The 21,095-nt window shown below is 35.9% G+C and overlaps 1 protein-coding gene across 2 annotated transcripts in view; it reads left to right on the forward strand.

Annotated features, from left to right (window-relative positions):
* The window catches only part of LOC119524191 (centromere protein I-like), a 96,983-nt gene that overhangs the window by 9,706 nt on the left and 66,182 nt on the right, over nt 1-21,095 (forward strand). For both annotated transcript variants that reach the window (XM_037822832.1, XM_037822833.1), the window contains exons 3-6: nt 33-151; nt 434-541; nt 18,942-18,990; nt 19,286-19,332. In XM_037822832.1, the coding sequence (XP_037678760.1) occupies nt 33-151; nt 434-541; nt 18,942-18,990; nt 19,286-19,332 (323 nt within the window). The remainder of the gene's footprint in view (nt 1-32; nt 152-433; nt 542-18,941; nt 18,991-19,285; nt 19,333-21,095) is intronic.

Consider the following 21,095-nt stretch of genomic DNA (forward strand, 5'->3'; position numbering starts at 1 on the left):
GTAGCTTAATTTAGAGTTTGTCTACTTTTCAGGGAATACCATAAACACTCGGATATTGAAGTGTATGATTCCAACAACTCTAATATCAGAAGATTCTGTAGTTAAGGCCGTCTCCTGGCTTTGTGTTGGCAAGTGTTCTGGTACCACCAAGGTAATCTTTTTAAACACTTTGATGACAAGTCCTTCAGAACCACTTAAGGACTGGCCAGGAAGAGCCAGTTATGGAATAATGGCAGTGGCCTTTTGTGCAAAGCCTGCAGTTTTGGAAAAATACAGCCTGATGCAAGAACTTTGTACAAACAGATTTTTACTGAGAAATAAAATCTGTTATACTACTTTGTGCTAGAAGCTTTTAAAACTTAAGTGATCTAAACAGCCCTGGGTGAGGGGTACCAGTTATACTTCCTTAATGATAAGCATTTTGTCTTGATAGGTACTTTTTTTTCGTTGGCTGGTTGCAATGTTTGACTTTATTGATCACAAGGAGAAAATTAACTTGCTTTATGGCTTCTTTTTTGCTTCTTTGCAAGATGATATACTGGTAAGTAAAAATTGGACAGCATCATGCACAGGTGAAAAATAGTACGTGCTTGTATACTGATGTACCTTATGGCTCCTAAGGGTCACACAATGTGTTTTGCCGTATTTATTTAAAAATATATCAAACATATACAAAAGTATTAAGAGTAACATAACAAACACCCTTGCAACTATTTCAGATTTAACATAATTTTTTTACCATATTTCTTTTACATCTTTTAAGGAAGTAAAATGTTAAAGATAGAGGTGGCTTTGCAGTGGAATCTCTTTGCTGATCTAGAGTAGAGATTGGCATCCCTCTTAAACCACTTCACTAAAGTCCTTTGGGTCACTTACTTGATTTATTCTTGATTAATACTGCAAAAACCTCATCAGAATTAATGAGAACGAGAGGATTGCTTTACATGAGATGCCAATGGACTGATTTTGATTAAATAGCATAATTATTCCCATTAAAAACGTTACTAATTCTAAGAAATCAGTCTGCTGTCCACCTGGAAGACTGAAGAACCATCAATAGTTCACAGATCATGTGAACTGCTCATCTAACTGAATTCCTTTTGCCTTTAAGAAGGGAATTCATTCATTGATACCATTAAAAATATTGATGTTTCTGCTGTGTTTGTTGCATTGTGTTAGGTACTGTACAAGATTCACAGGAATCCTGTATTCCAGGAATTTATAATCAAAGGATTAAGGAAAACGCAAAAAGTTAAACAATTCAGGAGTTAAACAATCAAGGAACAGTGTATGATGGTATGAGGGTAATAATTGCTATGAGATTTCCAGGAAGGGAAGAGCGCTGTAAACTAGAATGATTAGAAACAGCATCATGAAGTATGTAGGCGTTGAGCTGGGCCTTGAAGGTTGTGTACGATTTGGTATTTGATGAGGTGAGGAAATGATTGATTTCACAGGAATATTTCAGGCAAAGTTGTGAGAAAGCAATCTGTAAATTTTGTTTCAAGAGATCTTAAGTAGACCAGCCTGTCTTGATTAGAGTCAGTGTCATATGTGGTGGTGGATAGTAAGGCTGAAAGAGTTAGTTGGGTGAGGACAGGTTGAATGTTATGCTTTGAATGTTATGCTAAGGAATTTGAACTTTATCCTCCATTCAAAGGGGAAAACACTGAAAATTTTGAGAAAGAACATGTTGAAAGCAGTATTGTAGGAAGTTGTATCTAGTAGTGCCAAATAATGTGAATTGCGAGTGAGGCTAGAGGCATGAAGACTAGTTAGGAGACTAACATGATAATCCAGGTATAACATGGTGAAATCCTAGACTAGCGATTCTCAGAAAGTGTGGTCTGTGGTCCCCTGAGGCTTTCTGGTATCTTTCAGTGTCTGAGAGGTCAAAATTATTTTCATAATAGTACCAAGATGTTATTTGCTGTTTTCACTGTGTTGACATTTTTACTGGTGGTGCCAAAGCAGTGGTGGTTAAAACTGCAGGCACTTGAGCACAAATCAAGGCAGTGGTGCCAGACTGTACTAGTGGTCATTGTGTTCTTCACTGTGGTGAAAAAAATGCTAGTTTCACTTAAGGATGTAGTGAACAAAGCAGTAAAAAAAATTTTAATTTTATTAAATCTTGACCCTCAAGACATGTCTCCAATATTCTGTGATGAAAAAAAGAACTTTTGCATGCTAAAGTATAGTAGTTGTCCTGAGGAAAAGCACTTATGTGATTGAGTTGTAAGGTGAACTAGGTGCTTTTTTTCATGGAACACTATTTTTACTTGAAAGAATGACATATAAACTCTGGTTATTCAGTCGGATATTTGGCAGACATTTTCTCAAAAATGAACACAGTGAGCCTGTCATTTCAAGAAAACAACTGGCAGTGTTTGCTGCCAATAATAAAATTTGTGCTTTCAAGCAAAAACTAGAAGCTTGGAAAACTTGTATCTGCCATTGTGAGCTTGACAGCTTCTCAGTACTTAAACACTTTTCTGATATGTTTGGTAATGATAATGAATATGATTTTTGGATATTGTATAATGAGATATGTTAATTTTTGAAAGTTCATAGTCAGTGAACCAGTATTCTCCAGCTGAACAAGTTTAATGTTCCTAAATCATACATGGGTAATAGATCCATTCAATGTCCAAGATCTATCAATGATTTTAATATATAGTCTACAAAGAGTTCATTGATAAGGTTTCAGATTCCACATTACATTTAACCTTTAAGAAACTACCATGTGTCGAGTTTGGGTGTAGTATCAAAGACGGGTATCCACAATTTTCTGAAAAGGCTATTAAAATATTCCTCTTTTCCAACTACATATCTTTGAGAGGCTGGATTTTCTTCATGTGCTTTAATCAAAAGAACATATTGTAACAGATTCAATGGAGAAGCAGAGAATCCAACTGTCTTCATTTAAATTAGAAACATGAAAGAGATTTGTAAAAATGTAAAACAATGCCACTTTTCTCACTATTTGTTTCAAATATAGTTATTTTCATAAAATGTTATTTTTGTTAGCATGTAATGGGTTTAGTGTTTTTTAATGCATTAATAAACATTAAAAATTTCTGTATTAATTTTTATGGTGAATATCAGTAAATATAATCTAGATTAAAAAGGAAAAACTCCTGGGGTCCTTTAATTTTTAAGAACGTGAAGGTTCCTGAGTCCAAAAAGTTTGAGAATCACTGTGCTAGAGGGTGGCAGTGGGAATGAAAATGAAAGGGCAAAACACCAGAAATGGGTTGGCTTTTATAAAGGGGGTTTATTTGGTTACAAAGTTACAGTCTTAAGGCCATAAAGTGTCCAAGGTAAGTCATAAACAATCATGTACCTTCACTGGAGGATAGCCAATGGTGTCTGGAAAACCTCTGTTAGCTGGGAAGGCACATGGCTGGCGTCTGCTTCAAAGTTCTGGTTTCAAAATGGCTTTCTCAGGATGTTCCTCTCTAGGCTTCAGTTCCTCAAAAATGTTACTCTTGGTTGCTCTTGGGGTGTTTGTCCTCTTTTAACTTCTCCGGAGCAAAAGTCTGCTTTCAACAGCCGTCTTCAAACCGTCTCTCATCTGCAGCTCCTGTGCTTTCTTCAAAGTGTCCCTCTTGGCTGTAGCTCCTCTTCAAAATGTCAGTCTTCAGCTGCACTGAGTTCCTTCTGTTTGTCCGCTCATTTATATGGCTCCAGTTATTTAATTTAGACCTACCATAAATGGGTGGGGTAACACCCCCATGGAAGTTATCCAATCAGAGTCATCACCCACAGTTGGATGGGGCATATCTCCACGGAAACACTCAAAAAATTACAATCTAATCAACACTGATACTTCTGCCCACACGAGATTACATCAAAGATAATGGCGTTTTGGGGGACATAATACATTCAAACCAGCATCGCATCCTATGGACATTCATTCAGTGAACATTTATTAACTACATCCTATGCCAGGCACTGAACTAGTGTTGAGAATGCAAATATGAATAAGACATAATAGCTAATTTATGTGAGGCTTATATACCATGCACTAAGTACTTTATGAACATGAAATGTCATCAATTCTAAGATGCCATCAGTTGTAATATGCATTATCTTAGGAATCTCTAAGAAAGACTGCTGCCATATAAACTGTCACTTGACATTGATGGTAGAATTTGTCCTGTTTTCAGAGATATTAAAATGTAAAAAATAAATGTTAGAATATGTGAACTGTTTTTTTTTTGTCCTGAGGGTCTGAAAGTTGTTTTATTCTTATATCAGTATTCTAAAAAAATGTTTACTGTGCACCTATTATCTCTTATACCTGTGCTGTCCAGTATGATAGCCACTAGCCACATAATGTGGCTATGCCAAACTGAAATGTGAGCTAAGTATAAATACACACCAGGTAAATTTGGTTTTAATCCACTTAATCCTCATGACAACCTTATGAGGTATGTACCATTACTATCCCCATTGTAGAGCAGAGGACTATGAAGCACAGAGAAGTCAAATAATTTACCCAGGGTCATATTACTAGAGCCAGGATTCATAGAAAATGCTATTGTCATTCCAAGTTTAGACATGAGACAGCTGAGGCATAGAAAAGTAAAGTTGCAAAGGTAACCTATCTATTAAGAGTCAGAGCCTCAGTGATCTTTAAATATAGTGGAGGGAGATAAATGCAGTGTGATAAATCCTATGATAGTATTCATAGGATTATATAAGAGTATAGAGGAGAGGTGTCAAAATAAGACTAGATAGAGTTCAGGGTACAAGTTGCAGTAATTAGTCTTCAACAGAAAGAGAGGCATCTCTCTTCACAGTAAGGAAAAAGAATGATTGCTGGTATAAATTTGTAAGTTAGTAGGGGACAAAGCTGAGGGAATTCCTGCCTGATGGTTTTGGTATTTTGTTTTCTTTTGTTCTTTTTCAGTTTTTCACTTAACTAGGAGGCAAAGTTTTCTGCTTAGAATGAGGTGGGGAAGATAGAATATGATGTTCGAGGAGAGTGCAAATTTTGAAATAGCTGCCAAGGGAAATGGGGATAAGAGCTGATTAGAGACAGAAGTTTTGAAGGCCAGATGAGGTTAGAGTGCATGAACTTGTGATTTTACTAATCTGCAAGGGTGGGTGATTTCTTCCTGGTAAAATAAGAAGGTAACAGAGTAATTGAGCTGATGGCCCATTGGGTCTAGGGTGGAAAAGGAGAAAGTGAACAAAGTGAATCTGCAGAAGGCAGATTGGCAGACTATGCAGCTGAGGTTCGAGATGCCTTGAGGACATTCAAGAAGTATATTTTGGTTAAAAACTGGAGTGTTAGGGATTTGTAGCATTGGAATTAGTAAAACTTCAGGAGCGTTATTCAAAACAATGACAAGGTTCAGAATGGTCATAGGATGAGTTGTTGAAGTATAATGAGGGAATAAAAGTTATTGGAATTGAAATTTTCTGTTTTATGGATTTTTTTTTTTTTTTGCTTTTTCTCCTCTATTGACCAATGATTGAGTGAGGTGTGTTTAAAATCTTCCACCATGAAGGCAGATTTGTCTGGTTTTTGTTAAAAGTTCTGAAATTTTTGCTTTATATATTTTAAAGCTTTAGGTGCATGCACAAGTATGGTTCTTATTGTGTTGGTGAATCAAGCCTTTTACCAAGTAGTAACCCTTTATTGTTAAAAATGCTTTCTGATTTAGTCTATTTTGTCTGATACTGATATTGCTACTCTAGCTTTATATCAGTTAATATTTGCTTGGTATATTTTCATCTTTTGATTAAAGAAAAATCTTTCTTTTCTCTTTTGTTTTAGATGTCTCTCTTAAATAGTGTTTAACTGGGTTTTATTTTTTTAATCCTGTTTGACGATCTTTGTTTTTGCCTGGAGAATTAGATTATTTAACTTAGTGGTGACTATTGATATAGTAGAAATAAATTCAAGTATTTTATTTTGAGCTTTCAAGGTGACCTGCTTTTTTCTGATTCTTCCCTTCTATCCTGCTTCTTTGGGATTGATTGTTTTTCCCCTCTATACTTGTTTGGAAGTTACACATTCTATGTTTTCTTTTAGGTGTTAATCATAGTTATTTTAACATATACTTAAAGTCTAAAGGTAAACAATATCTTTTCCTTCATCTTGAATGATACAAGGACCTAAGAATGCTTTAATTCTGATCACACACAGAATTATATGTGCTGTTTTTGTCTAGCTTTCATTCTAGCCCATTCTTCCTCACCCTCCTCCACAAACACATGAAATAGACATTATTATCATCTTTACAGTTGATGTTTATTTAGATTTGCCGACATATTTACCAATCTTTGGTCATCATTTGGTTTTGCATTTCAGACCTTCAATCTGAGATCATTTTCCTTTTGCACAAAGTATATCCTTTAGAATATCCTTTCAATGGGGAACTTTTGATGGTAAACTGTTTTTGTTTGAAAATGTTTTTACTTTGTTGTAGATCTTGGAGACTGGGTTTTCTGTATATAGAATTCTAGAGTTGAGAGGTAAATTGTTTCAGGATATCAACAGTGTTATTACACTGGCTCATTGCTTCCATTGTTGTTGAGAACTCAACCATCCTTCTAATTGTAATCTGTCTTTTCTCTCTGCCTACTTTTTTTTAAACAGCTTTAAGATACGCTTCACATACCATACAATTCACCCATTTAAAGTATACAGTTCAATAGCTATAAATATATTCACAGATATGTGTAACCATCACCACAGTCAATTTTAGAACATTTTCGTCACCTCAAAAAGGTGACCTATCCCCCCCAACTACCACACTTCCCCCATCTGCCCAACCCTTAAGCAACCACTAATCTGTTTTCTTTCTATAGAATTGCCTAGTCTGGACATTTCATTTAAATGAAATCATATAATGTGTGGTCTTCTGTGACTCGCTTCTTTTATTTAGCATAATGTTTTCAGGGTTCATCAATATTGTACTATGTATCAGTACTTTGTTTCTTTCTAAGGCTAAATAATATTCCATTGATTGGCTGTACCACAGTTTGTTTATCCATTAATCAGTTGATGAACATTTGGATCATTTCCAATTTTTGGCTGTTGTGAATAATGCTACAGTGAACACTCATGTGCAAATTTTTGTGTGGGCATATGTTTTCATTTCTCTTGAGTATATACCTAGGAGTGGAATTTCTGGGTCATGTGGTAACTTTTATATTTAACCTTTTGAGGAACTTCCAGACTGTTTACCAAAGTGGCTGCACAATTTTACATTTCTACCAACAGTGTATGAGGATTACGATTTCTCCACATCCATGCCAACACATCTGATGTTTTGATTATAGCCATCCTAGAAGGTGTGAAGTGTTATCTAATTGTGGTTTTCACATCCTTTGCCCATTTTTAATTGAGTTGTCTTTTTATTATTGGGTTGTAAGAGTTCTTTCTATATTCTAGATGAGTCCCTCATCAGATACATGATTTGCAGATTTTTTCTTCTATTCTGAGGGCTGTATTTTCACTTTCTTAATAGTGTCCTTTAAAGCACAAAAATATTTGATGTTGATAAATTCCAGTTTATCTTTTCTTTCTTTTGTTGCCCTGCTTTAGGTGTCATGTCTAAGAATCTGTTGCCAAATCTGAAATCATGAAGATTTATTCCTTTATTTTCTCTAAGAGTTTTATAGTTTCAGCTCATACACTTAGTTCTTTGATCCATTTTGAGTTAATATTTTTATGTGGTATGAGTTAAGCATCTAACTTCATCCTTTCGCATGTGGCACTGGCACTGTTCTTTTGTAGTTGTAATCCTCCCAGTACCATTTCTTGAAAAGACTATTCTTTGCCCATTGAATGGTTTTGGCACCATTGTTAAAAATCAGTTGATTATGTATGTAAGGTTTTGTTTCTGGACACTCAATTTTAGTCTGTTGATTGTATATCTTCCTTATGCCTGTACCGTACTGTTTTTTAATATTTTTTTTATTAGAGAAGTGGTAGGCTTACGGGAAAATTATGCAGAAAATACAGGGTTCCCATATACCCCCCTATTATTAACACCTTGCATTAGTGTGGCATCTCTGCAACTGTTGATGAAAGAATATTATTATGATTGTACATTAACTGTCTTTCATAGGTTACATTAGGGTTCACTGTGTTGTACAGTCCTACGGTGTTTTTTTTTGTTTTTTTATTTTATTTCAGTGCAATTTTATTGAGATATATTTGCACACCTTACGGTCCATCCAAAGTATACAATCAGTGGCTTCCAGTATCATCACATAGTTGTAGAATCATTGCTACAATCAGTTTTAGAACATTTTCATTACTTAAAAAAAATGATAGTAAGATAAAATAGAAATATAAAAGAAAACCCAAATCTTCCTATGCCCCTTATGTACCCCTATTGATGACCTCTAGTATTCGTGTGGTAGGTACCTGTTACTGTTGATGAAAGAATATTAAGATATACTATTAATTATAGTCATAGTTTGCAATAGGTACATTTTCTCCATATACCACTCTATTATTAACTCCTTGTAATAGTGTTGTACATTTGTTCTAGTTCATGAAGAACTTTTTAAAATTTGTACTGTTAATCACATTTATCATCCATCTCAAGATTCACTGTGTTATACATTCCTATGTTTTCACTTCTAGCTTTCCTGCTGGTGGCATACTGGACTCTAAGCTACCCCTTTCGACATATTAACTCACAATTCAGCACTATTAATTAAACTCACAATACTGTGCTATTGTCACTTCTATTCTAGATTTTATGTCTATGGGTTTACAGAGTATAATTAGTTCATGTTAGTGAGATCATACAATATTTGTCCCTTTGTGTCTGGCTTATTTCACTCAACATAATGTCCTCAAGGTTCATCCACGTGGTTGTGTGCTTCAGGACCTCATTCCTTTTTATGGCTGAATAATAGTCCATTGTATGTATGTACCACATTTTGTTTGTCCATTCGTCTGTTGATGGACACTTGGGTCACTTCCATCTTTTGGCAATTGTGAATAATGCTGCTATGAACATCAATGTGCAAATGTCTGTTCATGTCACTGCTTTCTGATCTTCTGGGTATATACCAAATAGTGGGATTGCCAGACCATAAGGCATCTCTATACTTAGCTTTCTGAGGAACTGTGAAACTGTCTTCTACAGCAGCTGTACCATTTTACATTCCCACCAGCAGTGAATAAGTGTTCCTACTTCTCTACTTTCTCTCCAACACTTGTAGTTTTCTGTTCTTTTTTTTCTTTTATGATGGCCATTCTAGTACGTATAAAATGATATCTTTGTGGTTTTGATTTTTTTTGTGTGGTTTTGATTTGCATTTCCCAAATAGCTAGTGAAGATGAGCATCTTTCCTGTGCTTTTTAGCCATTTGTATTTCCTCTTTGGAAAAATGTCTATTATTCATGTCTTTTGCCTATTTTTAAAAATTGAGTTATTTGTCTTTTTATTGTTGATTGTAGGATTTCTTTATATATTCTGGATAATAAACCCTTATCAGATATGTAGTTTCCAAATATTTTCTCCCATTGAGTCAGCTGCCCTTTCCCCCTTTTGACAGTCTTTTGAAGCACAGAAGTCTTCAGTTTTGAGGAAGTCCCATTTATCTATTTTTTTCTTTTGTTGTTTGTGCTTTGAGTATAAGGTTTAAGAAACTACCTCCTATCATTAGATCTTGAAGATGTTTCCCTATATTTTTTTCTAGGAGTTTTTATGATACTGGCTCTTACAGTTATAGACCTTATATAGGTCTTTGATCCATTTTGAATTAATTTTTGTGTAGGGTGTGAGATGGGGTCCTCTTTCATTCTTTTGGATATGGATATCCAAGTCTCCCAATACCCTTTATTGAAGAGACTGTTCTGTCCCATTTGAGTGGATTTGAGAGCCTTGTTAAAAATCAGTTGACCATAGATCTTAGGGTCTATTTCTGAGCTTTAGTTTCGGTTCCATTGATCAATATGTCTTATCTTTATGCCAGTACCATGGTATTTTGTCCACTGTGGCTTTATATTATGCGTTAAAATCAGGAAGCATGAGTCCTCCCAGTTCATTCTTCTTTTTCAAGATGTTTTCAGTTATTTGAGGCCCCTTACCCTTCCAAATAATTTTGATGATTAACTTTTCCATTTCTGCAAAGTAGGCTGTCAGAATTTTGGTTGGTATTGCATTGAATCTGTAGATCACTTTGGGTAGACTTAACATCTTAATGACATTTAGTCTTCCAATCCATGAACACGGGATGCCTTTTCATTTATTTAGGTCTTCTTTTAATTCTTTTAGCAATGTTTTGTAGTTTTCTGTGTACAGGTCCTTTACACCCTTGGTTAAGTTTATTCCTAGATTTTTGATTCTTTTAGTTGCTATGGTAAATGGAATTTTTTTTCTTGATTGCCTCCTTATATAGCTCATTGTTAGTGTGTAGAAACCCTACTGATTTGTCAGTATTGATCTTGTTTCCTGACACTTTCCTGAACTTGTTTACTAGCTTAAGTAGCTTTGTCATAGTGTTTTGGGAAATTTTTTGGTTTTGTTTCTGTGAACTTCAAATTATTTGCTTTCATGCCAGCTCAGAAATGTACTTAAGCAACTGGATACAATATAAAAAACAGTTGAACTGGCAAGAAAGCAGGCAGGGTCATTCAGGGTGTCTAGTATGCATCGTTTCTAGAAATGGTAGTCAAGTCATTGGAATTGAGAAGTTTGATGAGTTTTAAGGCCAAGGTTCTTTGTTCACATGGACATTGAAGTCTTCTGGCATGACATTGGAATTATGGTTAGAGGAAAAGACTGAGTTGGATGCCAAAATCCTCATTGAATTTTAGGAACTTTAGGAAGTGAATTGATTTGGTATAGGTAGTGAGACTGGGTGGACTAAGAATCAAAGGATATATTTTTCTATAGGAGGGTGAAAGAGTAGTGACCTTAAGTTGTCAACAGGAAATAAACATGTGCATCCCTCCTACTTTCTCTGTGGTATGTAGGCATGGTTGAATGATAAGTAGTTTGTGATTGACTATCCCTTACCTTTGAAATCACTCAACCTTGTGCTGTTTCTGTTCATAAGCTGACCAAATTGCTATACAAATGAATTCAAATGAACTTTATAAATCTTGGAAAACAGGAAGGCCTGCTTTTCCCTTTCTTTCCCCTAGCTCAATAGACTGAATTCTTCTAGGCAGGAACTGAGCCTTTTATAACCCCTATACTTAGTAACATAATTCACTGCACAGGAATGTAAACTTCATGAGGGCAGGACTTTTGTGTTTTATTCATTGCTCAGAAAGTATTTGTTTCATGACTGAATGAATCAATAAGAACTACTCATTAATGTTTGTCAAATGCATAGTAATCTACTTGAGTATTCGTCATGATGTTGACTAGAGTTTCTTGCTCAGCTTGGCAGGAGGAGGGAGCCCTACATTTTATTCTATTTTTAAAAATAAATATTTATTGAAGTATAATATGTATACAGAAAATTACCCATATAATAAGTGAAAGGCTCAGTTAATTTCCATAAACTGAACACATTCATGTAAATATCACCCCAGGTCAAGAAGTAGGGAGCCTGATTTTAAAAGTAGAACTTCAGAAAAGTCATTTTCATATTATTTGGGGGAGCCTGACTCTTTAGTGATTCCGAGGTAGTAGTTAAATGTGTGCCAGAGAGGCAATTGTAAAGTATTAGATGCATATGTGTTTTTCCTTTCTAGCCATAATTAAACGAGAATGTCGGATTTCTTGTAATGCTGGAGCCTAAGGCAAGGGATTGTGTGACTCTCATTACATACTCAACATGATGGAATAGTGTTGCTAAATGGTTCATATCCTAGGGTGTGAGGTAATGAGATTTCTACTGAAAGTTACTATATTTTGTGTAGAATATGGCAGACTTAATCATAATATGTACTACGTATTCTTCCCTTTAAAAAAAATCCTATCTCTAAATTCATGCTTTTTTAAAAGTATGCCCAGAGTCTTTCTGAACCCATTTCTAAGTATAGGAGAGGTAATATAGAATGCTGTACTTTAGACTTTTCCTTTTAGATTCATAACTACCAAAATACAAATTTGTTTAAAGAAAGTCTTTGCTTTTATTGCTTTCTCTAGTCCCATTAAATAATTTGCTTTTCAGTTTCCTGTCATCTGGAGCAAGCACTGGCAAATTTTTCCTTGAAGGGCCAAATAGTAAATATTTTAGGCTTGAGGGCCATGCTGTCGCTGTGACAATTACTCAATTCTGCTGTTATGCAAAAGCAGCATAAACGGTTGGGTGTGACTGTGTTCCAATAAAACTTTATTTACAATAACAAGTGGTAGTCTGGATTTGGTCCACAGATTGTAGTTTGCCTATTTTTCCTATAGAGAATTATTTCCTTGTCTGATGAAAAGATGTTCTTAATTTAATGAACTCTAATTGATTGTTCTTTATTTCTTTTATGTCTTATTTTGTGGATATCATTTTTTTCCTTTATGAAAGAAAAAAACTACCACTCCATGGTCTTGAAGATATTTTCCTGTTTTCTTCTAGAAAGTTGTTGGCAAACTTGTACTGTAAAGGGCCTGGTAGTAAATTTTATAGGCTTTGTGGGCCATACAGTTTCTGTGGAAACCACTCAAATCTGCTTTGTAGTGAGAAAGCAGATTATCGACAACATACAAATTAAAGGGCATGACCACTTTCTGCTAAAACTTTGTTTACTGAAACACGTGGGCTGTAGTTTGCCAACTCTGATCTAGAATAAGACATCAACAAATGGGCATGCAAAATGAAATGATATAGCAATTTAACAAATGTATTAAGTGCATTTTATTTGCCAAACTGAAGGCTAAGTAGTTAATTAAATTATGATACAGCCACACACTGGAATATTAAACATCATTGAACATGATAATTTTGAAGACCAAGCAATAAGGGAAAATGCTTTTAAGTGGAAAATCAGGATAAAAATTTTAAGTTTGATTCTTAATAAATATGGTCTAGTACTTGAAGGGGGTACATGAATTTTTGTTAAGTAGAAGGATTATGGCAGTTCTTCTGTTTTTCAAATAGAAGTGTTTTTATAGCTGCAAAACAACTTAAAAGTCACATAATGGTGAGCCATTTAAAACTATTGTTCTTCTGTTTTTGTTTTGTTTTTAAATTTTATGATGGTAACATACACACACCAAAAAATTCCCATTTTGAAGTCATGCCAAAAGACTTCAATGTCCATGTGAACAAAATGCATTCCTGTGCAGTGAATTATGTTACTAAGTATGGGGGTTGTAAAAGGCTTAGTCCCTGCCTAGAAGAATTCAGTCTATTGAGCTAGGGTGATGGGATTTATTTGTCTTAATTACATTCCCAAAGTGGTGCAGTAATCACCAGTATTTTTTCTCTTAAGCATTTATTAATGCATTTTTTATTATGAAGTTTAATATATATACATAACAGTGATAACTTTCAAAGTACAATATAACAAGTAGTTAGAGAGCAAATTTCAAAAAATGTCATGGGTCACAGTTCCACAACTTCAGCTATTTTCATTATTGTAAAATATAACATACATACAGAAAGGTGTTAACTTTCAATGTACAGCTCAACAAGTAGTTATATCAAAAATTGTTGTGGGTTACAGTTGCACAGTTTCAGTTCTTTTCCTTATTATAAAATATAGAGTATATACAGAAAGGTGAAGACTTTCAAAGCACAATTCAACATGTAACTATAGAGCAAATTTCAAAGAATGTTATAGGCTACAGTTTCTTCATGTCATTTACCTCTTCCCAGCTATTCCAATACCCCAGCATCTTAAAAAAGATATATATATATATATGTTTTCTTATATAAAGTTTCAGGATTCATAGACCTTTGTTAAATCTTATCTTGTTTGTTTCTAACCCTTTCTCTCACTTAATCTCTTTCTCCATCTTCAGGGATGTCTAGGCAGTGAGCACCCTAACTTATTCATATTGAAAGGGGGTGTTAACAGTATGGGTAAGGGGGCTGCGTCTGATTGTTCTTCTTAAAGAGGCTGTTGCCTCTGGGTTTTAGGACTTGTCTGGCATAGGAACATTCTAGTGGGTTTAAGTTTCTAAGAGAAAACTTAGTGAATCTTTTATAGAATATCAGGTAGGGACCTAGGTATTTGGTAAGGGCATGACATACTGTGGCCATTCGGGATGTCTAGCTGGAGCTTGCATAAGACAAACCTCCAGGATAGCCTTTTGACTCTATTTGGGATCTTGCAGCACTGCAACCTAAGCTTGTTACCCTTTTTTTTTTTTTTTAAACCCTTTTGGTCAAGTAAGCATTTTCAATCCCTCACTGCCAGGGCTGGGCTCATTCCTGGGAGTCATGTCCCATGTCGCCAGGGAGACTCATTCCCCTCGGAGTCATGTCCCTCATGGGTGGGGGGGACATTAATGAATTTATTTGCCAAGTTGGGCTGAGAGAGAGAAAGGCCACATCTGAGCAACAAAAGAGGTTCCCTGGAGGTACCTCTTAGGCATAATTATAGGAAGGCTCAGCCTCTAATTTACAGCCCTAAGTTTCGTAAGAGCAAGCCTCAAGTCAAAGGCCTGATTTATTAAGTAGTGGGTTCCTAATTTTACTTAATATATATTCTATCCCAAGATAAATGGTCAGTTCCTTACATTATCTTCACTTAGTTGTACAGTCATCATCACTCTCAACTCTAAACAATTATCATAACTTAAGGCATCCCAGAGTTTTCTTCAGCTGCCAATTATTCATCCCTAGTATTAGTTAGTGTTGGTAAAATACTCCTATTAAATATAGTCTATAATATGTAATGGGTAGTTTTTCCATATACCACTCTTGTTAGCTCTCTGCACCAGTGTCATACCTTATATCATGCTAACACTTATTTAGGTTTGTGGTGCTACTCTTGGGTTACATGCCTTTAAACAACCATTTGCTAACATGTTCACCTTCAGTGCATCACTGATACTTATAATCCCCTTAACAAACCATAGTCACACCTGACCATTCTCATACCATTAAGTTCACCCTCATTATCATAGCTGTACATATTAGATTGTCATTCCCCCTTCCCTATCTTCTATCTCTGGGTCCCCTATAGTTTGCATTACAAGACACTTATACTACATTTCTCACGGAATTCTCATTAGTGGTAACATACAACGTCTTTCCTTTTGTGTCTGGCTTATTTCACTGAGCGTTATGTCCTCAAGGTTCATCCATGTTGTCTTATGTTTCACAAACTCGTTCCTTCTTACTGCCTCATAGTATTCCATTGTGTGTATATACCACATTTTGTTTATCCACTCATCTGTTAAAGGACATTTGAATTGTTTACATCTCTTGGCAATTGTGAACAATGCTGCTATGAATATCAGTGTGCAAATATCTGTTTGTGTCGCTGCTTTCAGATCTTCTGGTTATATACCAAGAAGTAAAATTGCTGGATTGTGGGGTAACTTGATATCTAGTTTTCTGAGGAACTGGCAAACTGTCTTCCATATTATCCAGTCCCACCAGCAATGAATAATAATTCTAATTTCCCCACATCCTCTCTAGCATTTATGGTTTCCTGTTTGTTTAATGGCAGCCATTCTTATTGGTGTGAGATGATACCTCATGGTTGTCTTGATTTGCATCTCTCTAATAGCTAGTGAAGATGAACATTTTTTCATGTGTGTTTTTTTTTAGCCATTTGTATTTCCTCTTTGGAGAAATGTCTTTTCATAATTTTGCCCATTTTATATTTGGGCTGTTTGTACTGTTACAGAGTGGTAGGATTACTTTATATATGCAGGATATCAGTCTCTTATCAGATATACAGTTTCTAAATATTTTCTTCCATTGTGTTGACTGCCTCTTCATCTTTTTGACAAATTCCTTTAGAAGCTTTTGATTTTGAGGAGCTCCCATTTATCTATTTTTTCTTTCGTTGCTTGTGCTTTGGGTGTAAGGTCTAGGAAGCGATCTCCTAATACAAGGTCTTGAACTTGTTTCCTTACATTATCTTTTAGGAGTTTAATGGTACTGTCTCTTATATTGAGGTCTTTCATCCACTTTGAGTTAACTTTTGTGTAGGGTGTGAGATAAGGGTCCTCTTTCTTTCTTTTGGATATGGATATCCAGCTCATCCAGTGCCATTTGTTGAAGAGACTGTTATATCCCAGTTCAGTGGATTTGGGGGCCTTATCAAAGGTCAGTCAGCCGTAGATCTGGAGGTCTATCTCCGAATTCCCAATTCGATTCCATTGATCAATATGTCTATCTTTATGCCATTACCATGCTGTTTTGACTACTGTGGCTTTATAATAAGCTTCAAAGTCAGGAAGTGTAAGCCCTCCTGTTTTGTTTTTCTGTTTTAGAATGTTTTTAGCAATTCTAGGCATTTTTCCCTTCCAAATAAATTTGATAACTAGCTTTCCCAAGTCTGCAAAATAGGTTGTTGGAATTTTGATTGGAATTGCATTGAATCTGTAGATGAGTTTGGGTAGTATTGACATCTTAATGACATTTAGCCTTCCTATCCGTGAACATGGAATATTTTTCCATCTTTTTAAGTCCCCTTCTATTTCTTCTGGTGAAGTTATGCAATTTTCTATGTTTAGGTATTTTATATCCTTGTTTAAAATTATTCCTAGGTACTTGAATTTTTAGGTGCTATTGTGAAAGGAACCTTTTTCTTGTGAATAGAACCTTTTTCTTGAGTGTCTCTTCAGTTAGGTCATTTCTAGTGTATAGGAACATTACTGACTTATGTGCATTAATCTTGTATCCTGCCATTTGGCTGGATCTGTTCATTAGCTCAAGTAGACATTTCATTGATTTCTCAGGATTTTCCAAGTATAAGATCATAGCATCTGCAGATAATGACAGTTTTACTTCTTCCTCTCCAATTTGGATGCCTTTTTTCTTTGCCTTGCCAGATTGCTTTAGCTAGAACTTCTAGCACGATGTTGAATAATAGTGGTGATGGCAGGCATCCTTGCCTCATTCCTGATCTTAGAGGGATCTTCAGTCTCTTGCCATTGACTACTATGCTGGCTGTGGATTTTTCATATATCCCCGTTATCATATTGAGGAAGTTTCCTCAATTCCTACCTTATGAAGTGTTTTCATCAAAAAAGGATGCTGAATTTTGTCAAATGCTTTTTCAGCATCTATTGAGATGATCATTTGATTTTTGCTTTTCATTTGTTAATGTGTTGTATTGCACTGATTGATTTTCTTATGTGTGGTTTGTCAGGGAGTCCACTCCAGAACACAGTGGTCCTAGCTGCAGGTGGAGTACTCTGGGGCTGCAGAGCTGTGCGTCTCACCTTTCAGCTCAAATGCCCCAGAGTCTCTGTCTGCCATGTGCCCACAAGTCACTGGGATTGGGGTAAGGCTCTTGGCACTTCTGTGTGGCGCCCTTGCCTCTAGGCTATGCCACTGTGGGCTTCCGTGGAAGAAGAGTGGATGCTGTCACAAATCCGCCGAATCATGAATTCCCTCAAGAGAGCTCTCAGCCACGGGGCTGTGAAGGGTTATCTCCCCAGCCAGCTGTAGAGATAGGACTTAGAAAAATGCTCTCTCCTTGTTTGGTGGTCAGTCCCTAGGTCGGCAGCTGCAATGCTGTGAAGGGTTATCTCACCAGTCAACTGCTAAGATCCATCACCAGTATTTATTACCAAAACTTTTTCATCACCCCAAGTAGGAACTCAGTACCTATTAAGCAATAACTCCTCATTTCCCCTTCTACCCAGCCTCTGGTAATCTCTAATCTTTTTGTCTCTATGAATTTGCTTATTCTGGATATTTCATGTAAGTGGAATCATACAATATTTGTTCTTTTGGGTCCTTGATTTCACTGAGCATAATATTTTCAAGATTCATCCATGTTGTAACGTGTCAGAACTTCATTCTTTTATGGTTGAATAATATTCCATTTTATGTATATACCACATTTTGTTTATCCTTTCATCTGTTGATGGACCTTTTTGCTATTGTGAATTATGCTTCTATGAACATTGATATATAGATATCTGTCTGAACCCCTGCTTTCAGTTCTTTTGGGTGTGTACCTAGAATTGAATTGTCAGATCATATAGTAATTCTGTGTTTAACTTTTTTTTAACTTTTTATTTTGAAATGATTTCAAATTTACAGGACAGTTGCAAAATAATACAAACCCAGACATAATACAGAGGACTCCAGCATACCCCCCCCATACCCAGATTCACCAACTTTTACAGTTTTGCTGCATTGTCATTTCTTTCCCTCCCTCCCATCCTTCCATCCTCCCATCCATCTGCCCTTCCATCCTTCCATCTATCCATCCATTTTCTAAACTTTTGAGAGTAGGTCATATACATCATGCTTCTTGTACACTAATACTTCCGTGTACATTTCCTAAGAACAAAGATATTCAGTTATAGAGCCATCTTAAGTACAGTTACCAAGTTCAAACAGTTTAACAGTGGTAACTGTCCACACTCCAGTTTTTCATATGTCCCAATAATGTCCTTTTGAGTATTTCCTCCTCCATTATTAGAGCCAGTCCAGGATCATGTGTTGCATTTAGTTGTGTTTAACTTTTTGAGGAACCGCCAAACTGTTTTCCACAGCAGCTGCATCATTTTACATTCCCAGCAACAATGTACAAAGGTTGCTATTTCTCTGTATCCTCACCAGCACTTATTTTCTGATTTAAAAAAAAGTAATGGCCATACTAGCAGATGTGAAATGGTATCTTATTGTGGTTTTGATTTGCATTTCCCTAATGACTAATAATGTTGAGCATCTTTTCAGGAACTTATTGGTCATTTGTTTACTTACTTTGGTGTAACGTATGAAAATGAGAAGCTTTGTAAAACTTGTTCAGTGAAGTCCTGAAGCCTTTTTTCTTAATCAGTATAAGATTGACACTAGACGAAAATGTGTTGCTGCTTTCTGTTCAAGACATATTGTCATTCTTCTTTTTAAATTTTATATTTTAACAGTGCCCTTTTGTCTGCCATTTGTTATATTTAATTACCCAAAAAGAGAATGGTGAGTATTTTCCTTTCAGTTTTATTATGTTTTCTCTGAGGAATTAGCTTTTATATTGGTGTTTCTAATGTTAACTATTCACATTACTTACATGACAGGACTTGTTTTGTGGAAATTGCTTTTTAGAACTTTTTTTAATCTAAGAGCATCTGCTTAATGGCTTAACTGAACCAGGGTATTTATAGTCTTGATCTGTTGTAAGAAGAAGCTATATGAACTACATGGGGTTAGGTATAACCAGTTTCTTTTTATTCTCAACCAAATGCATAGAACCTTTTCTCTTTATCTTTTCTAGTTAAGCCATTTCGTGTGAGAAAACTGCTTGATCTTCAAGCTAAGATGGTGAGTACTGAAAAGACCTAAGACTGCCCAGTATGTCATTCACTAGTACTGAGCTAGGCTTTGAGGATACAAAATCAAAGGAGTCATTGTCTTCAAGGGACTTACTGTCTGTGTGGTTTAGTCAACAAAATATAAAGTCAGAATCAGACTTGGGGTCAGGAAATGTTTCCTGGAAGAGAGGTGATACTTGAGAGAAATTATGAAGGATGAATGGAATTTAACGAGGAAAAGAAGGGAGAGAACAGCATTTCTGCCCTAGAAAGCAGTGTATGGAAAGACATATAGATGTCAAACAGTAAAATCTGTTTAGGGAACTGGTTTGGTACTGCTTGAGCAGAAAGTGTTAAGGTGTGGTCAGAAATGTTATTTTTTTGTTGATGTGATCTAGGAAAGCATTTCAAGACATTATTCTTTTCTGGATACTTAAATTTCAGGGTACTATTTTCTGACCATTACCTCTTGTCCTTAAAGTTCTCTTTCACTGTAGTTTCCATAGTACCTGCCAGGTAACAGAAATCTGTGAAACTCTGGGTATAAAACAATAGGAAGTAATAGTTCCTATGCCTAGGTGAAGCTGACATGACCTACTTAAAGGCATTAAAATTTAATGAAAAACACAAACACACAGACATTTGTGCTTCTCTGTTTTGAAGTTTCCTCTTAGCCCTTTTTTTGTAAATGCTGTTCTTGTGTGATCTCTCTACCCCCATGGCTTTTATCCTGCCTGTATGCTGATGCCTCAGTGCTATAGATTTTGCCACACCCTTTCTTGATCTTCCATGTATTTTCACCTGGTTATTCCATAGATATTTCAAACTTTACCTGTCCCAAACTGAATTTATAATCTTTTCTTCTCATTCCAGTGCCTTTTCTTGTATTTCCCTATCTTGGTGAGTCCCATAAGCTGGAAACCTAGGAGTCATTCTCAACGCCTTCCTTCTCATATCCACAACACCCAATTGGTTCTCAAATTTTTTCAGTTCCATCTCCAAAAAATATCACCCAAATTCATCCTCTCTCATCCTTCCCCATTACCTTAGTCTTGGCTTAGGCACTCATTTTGTACTTAGTCTTCTCTATGGCACTACCATCTTCTTCCCACACTCTTCATATCAATTGATCATCAAATCTTCTGAATTATGCATCTTAATTATTACTCAAAATCAATTCCCTTTTCTTCATTCCCCTACCGTAGTCCAGGGTCATCATCACCTCTCACTTGGATTACTGCTACCAACCCCAACTGATCTTTTTGCTATGCTGTTCTTACATCCTTCCAGTCTCTTCACACTGCTGCCAGGGTTCTTGTTTTAAACCTCAAATCTGGTTATGTTACGCCTGTGCTAGAGATAAGTACCTTAGTATGGCATACTAAACTCTCCAGTCTCTATTGCTCCAGCTTTATCTCACTCCACAATAAGCCTCTGGGGCCTCCCCTTTTCTCTGGTCCTTCTCCTTCCTAAGGCCACTGGTTCTCAAACTTTAGCTATGCCTTAGATCACCCAGAGAGCCTATTTTAATACAGATTGCTGAGCTCCACCCTCAGTGTTTCTGATTCAGTAGGGCTGGGTGAGCCTAATAATTTACATTTTTTTAACAAGTTCCCAGGCGATGCTGATTTCTGCTGGCTTGAGGACCTCAGTTTTGAGAACCACTCTCCTAGGCTTACTGAACTAACTTGTAGTTTCTTAGTTATAGCAGGCTGTTTGAAATTTCTTTGCCCTTGCTCATGCTGACTGCCTAGTCAGAGTGAGCTCCAGTAC

This window comes from Choloepus didactylus, chromosome Y, assembly GCF_015220235.1.
Source record: "Choloepus didactylus isolate mChoDid1 chromosome Y, mChoDid1.pri, whole genome shotgun sequence".
Lineage (NCBI taxonomy): Eukaryota > Metazoa > Chordata > Mammalia > Pilosa > Megalonychidae > Choloepus > Choloepus didactylus.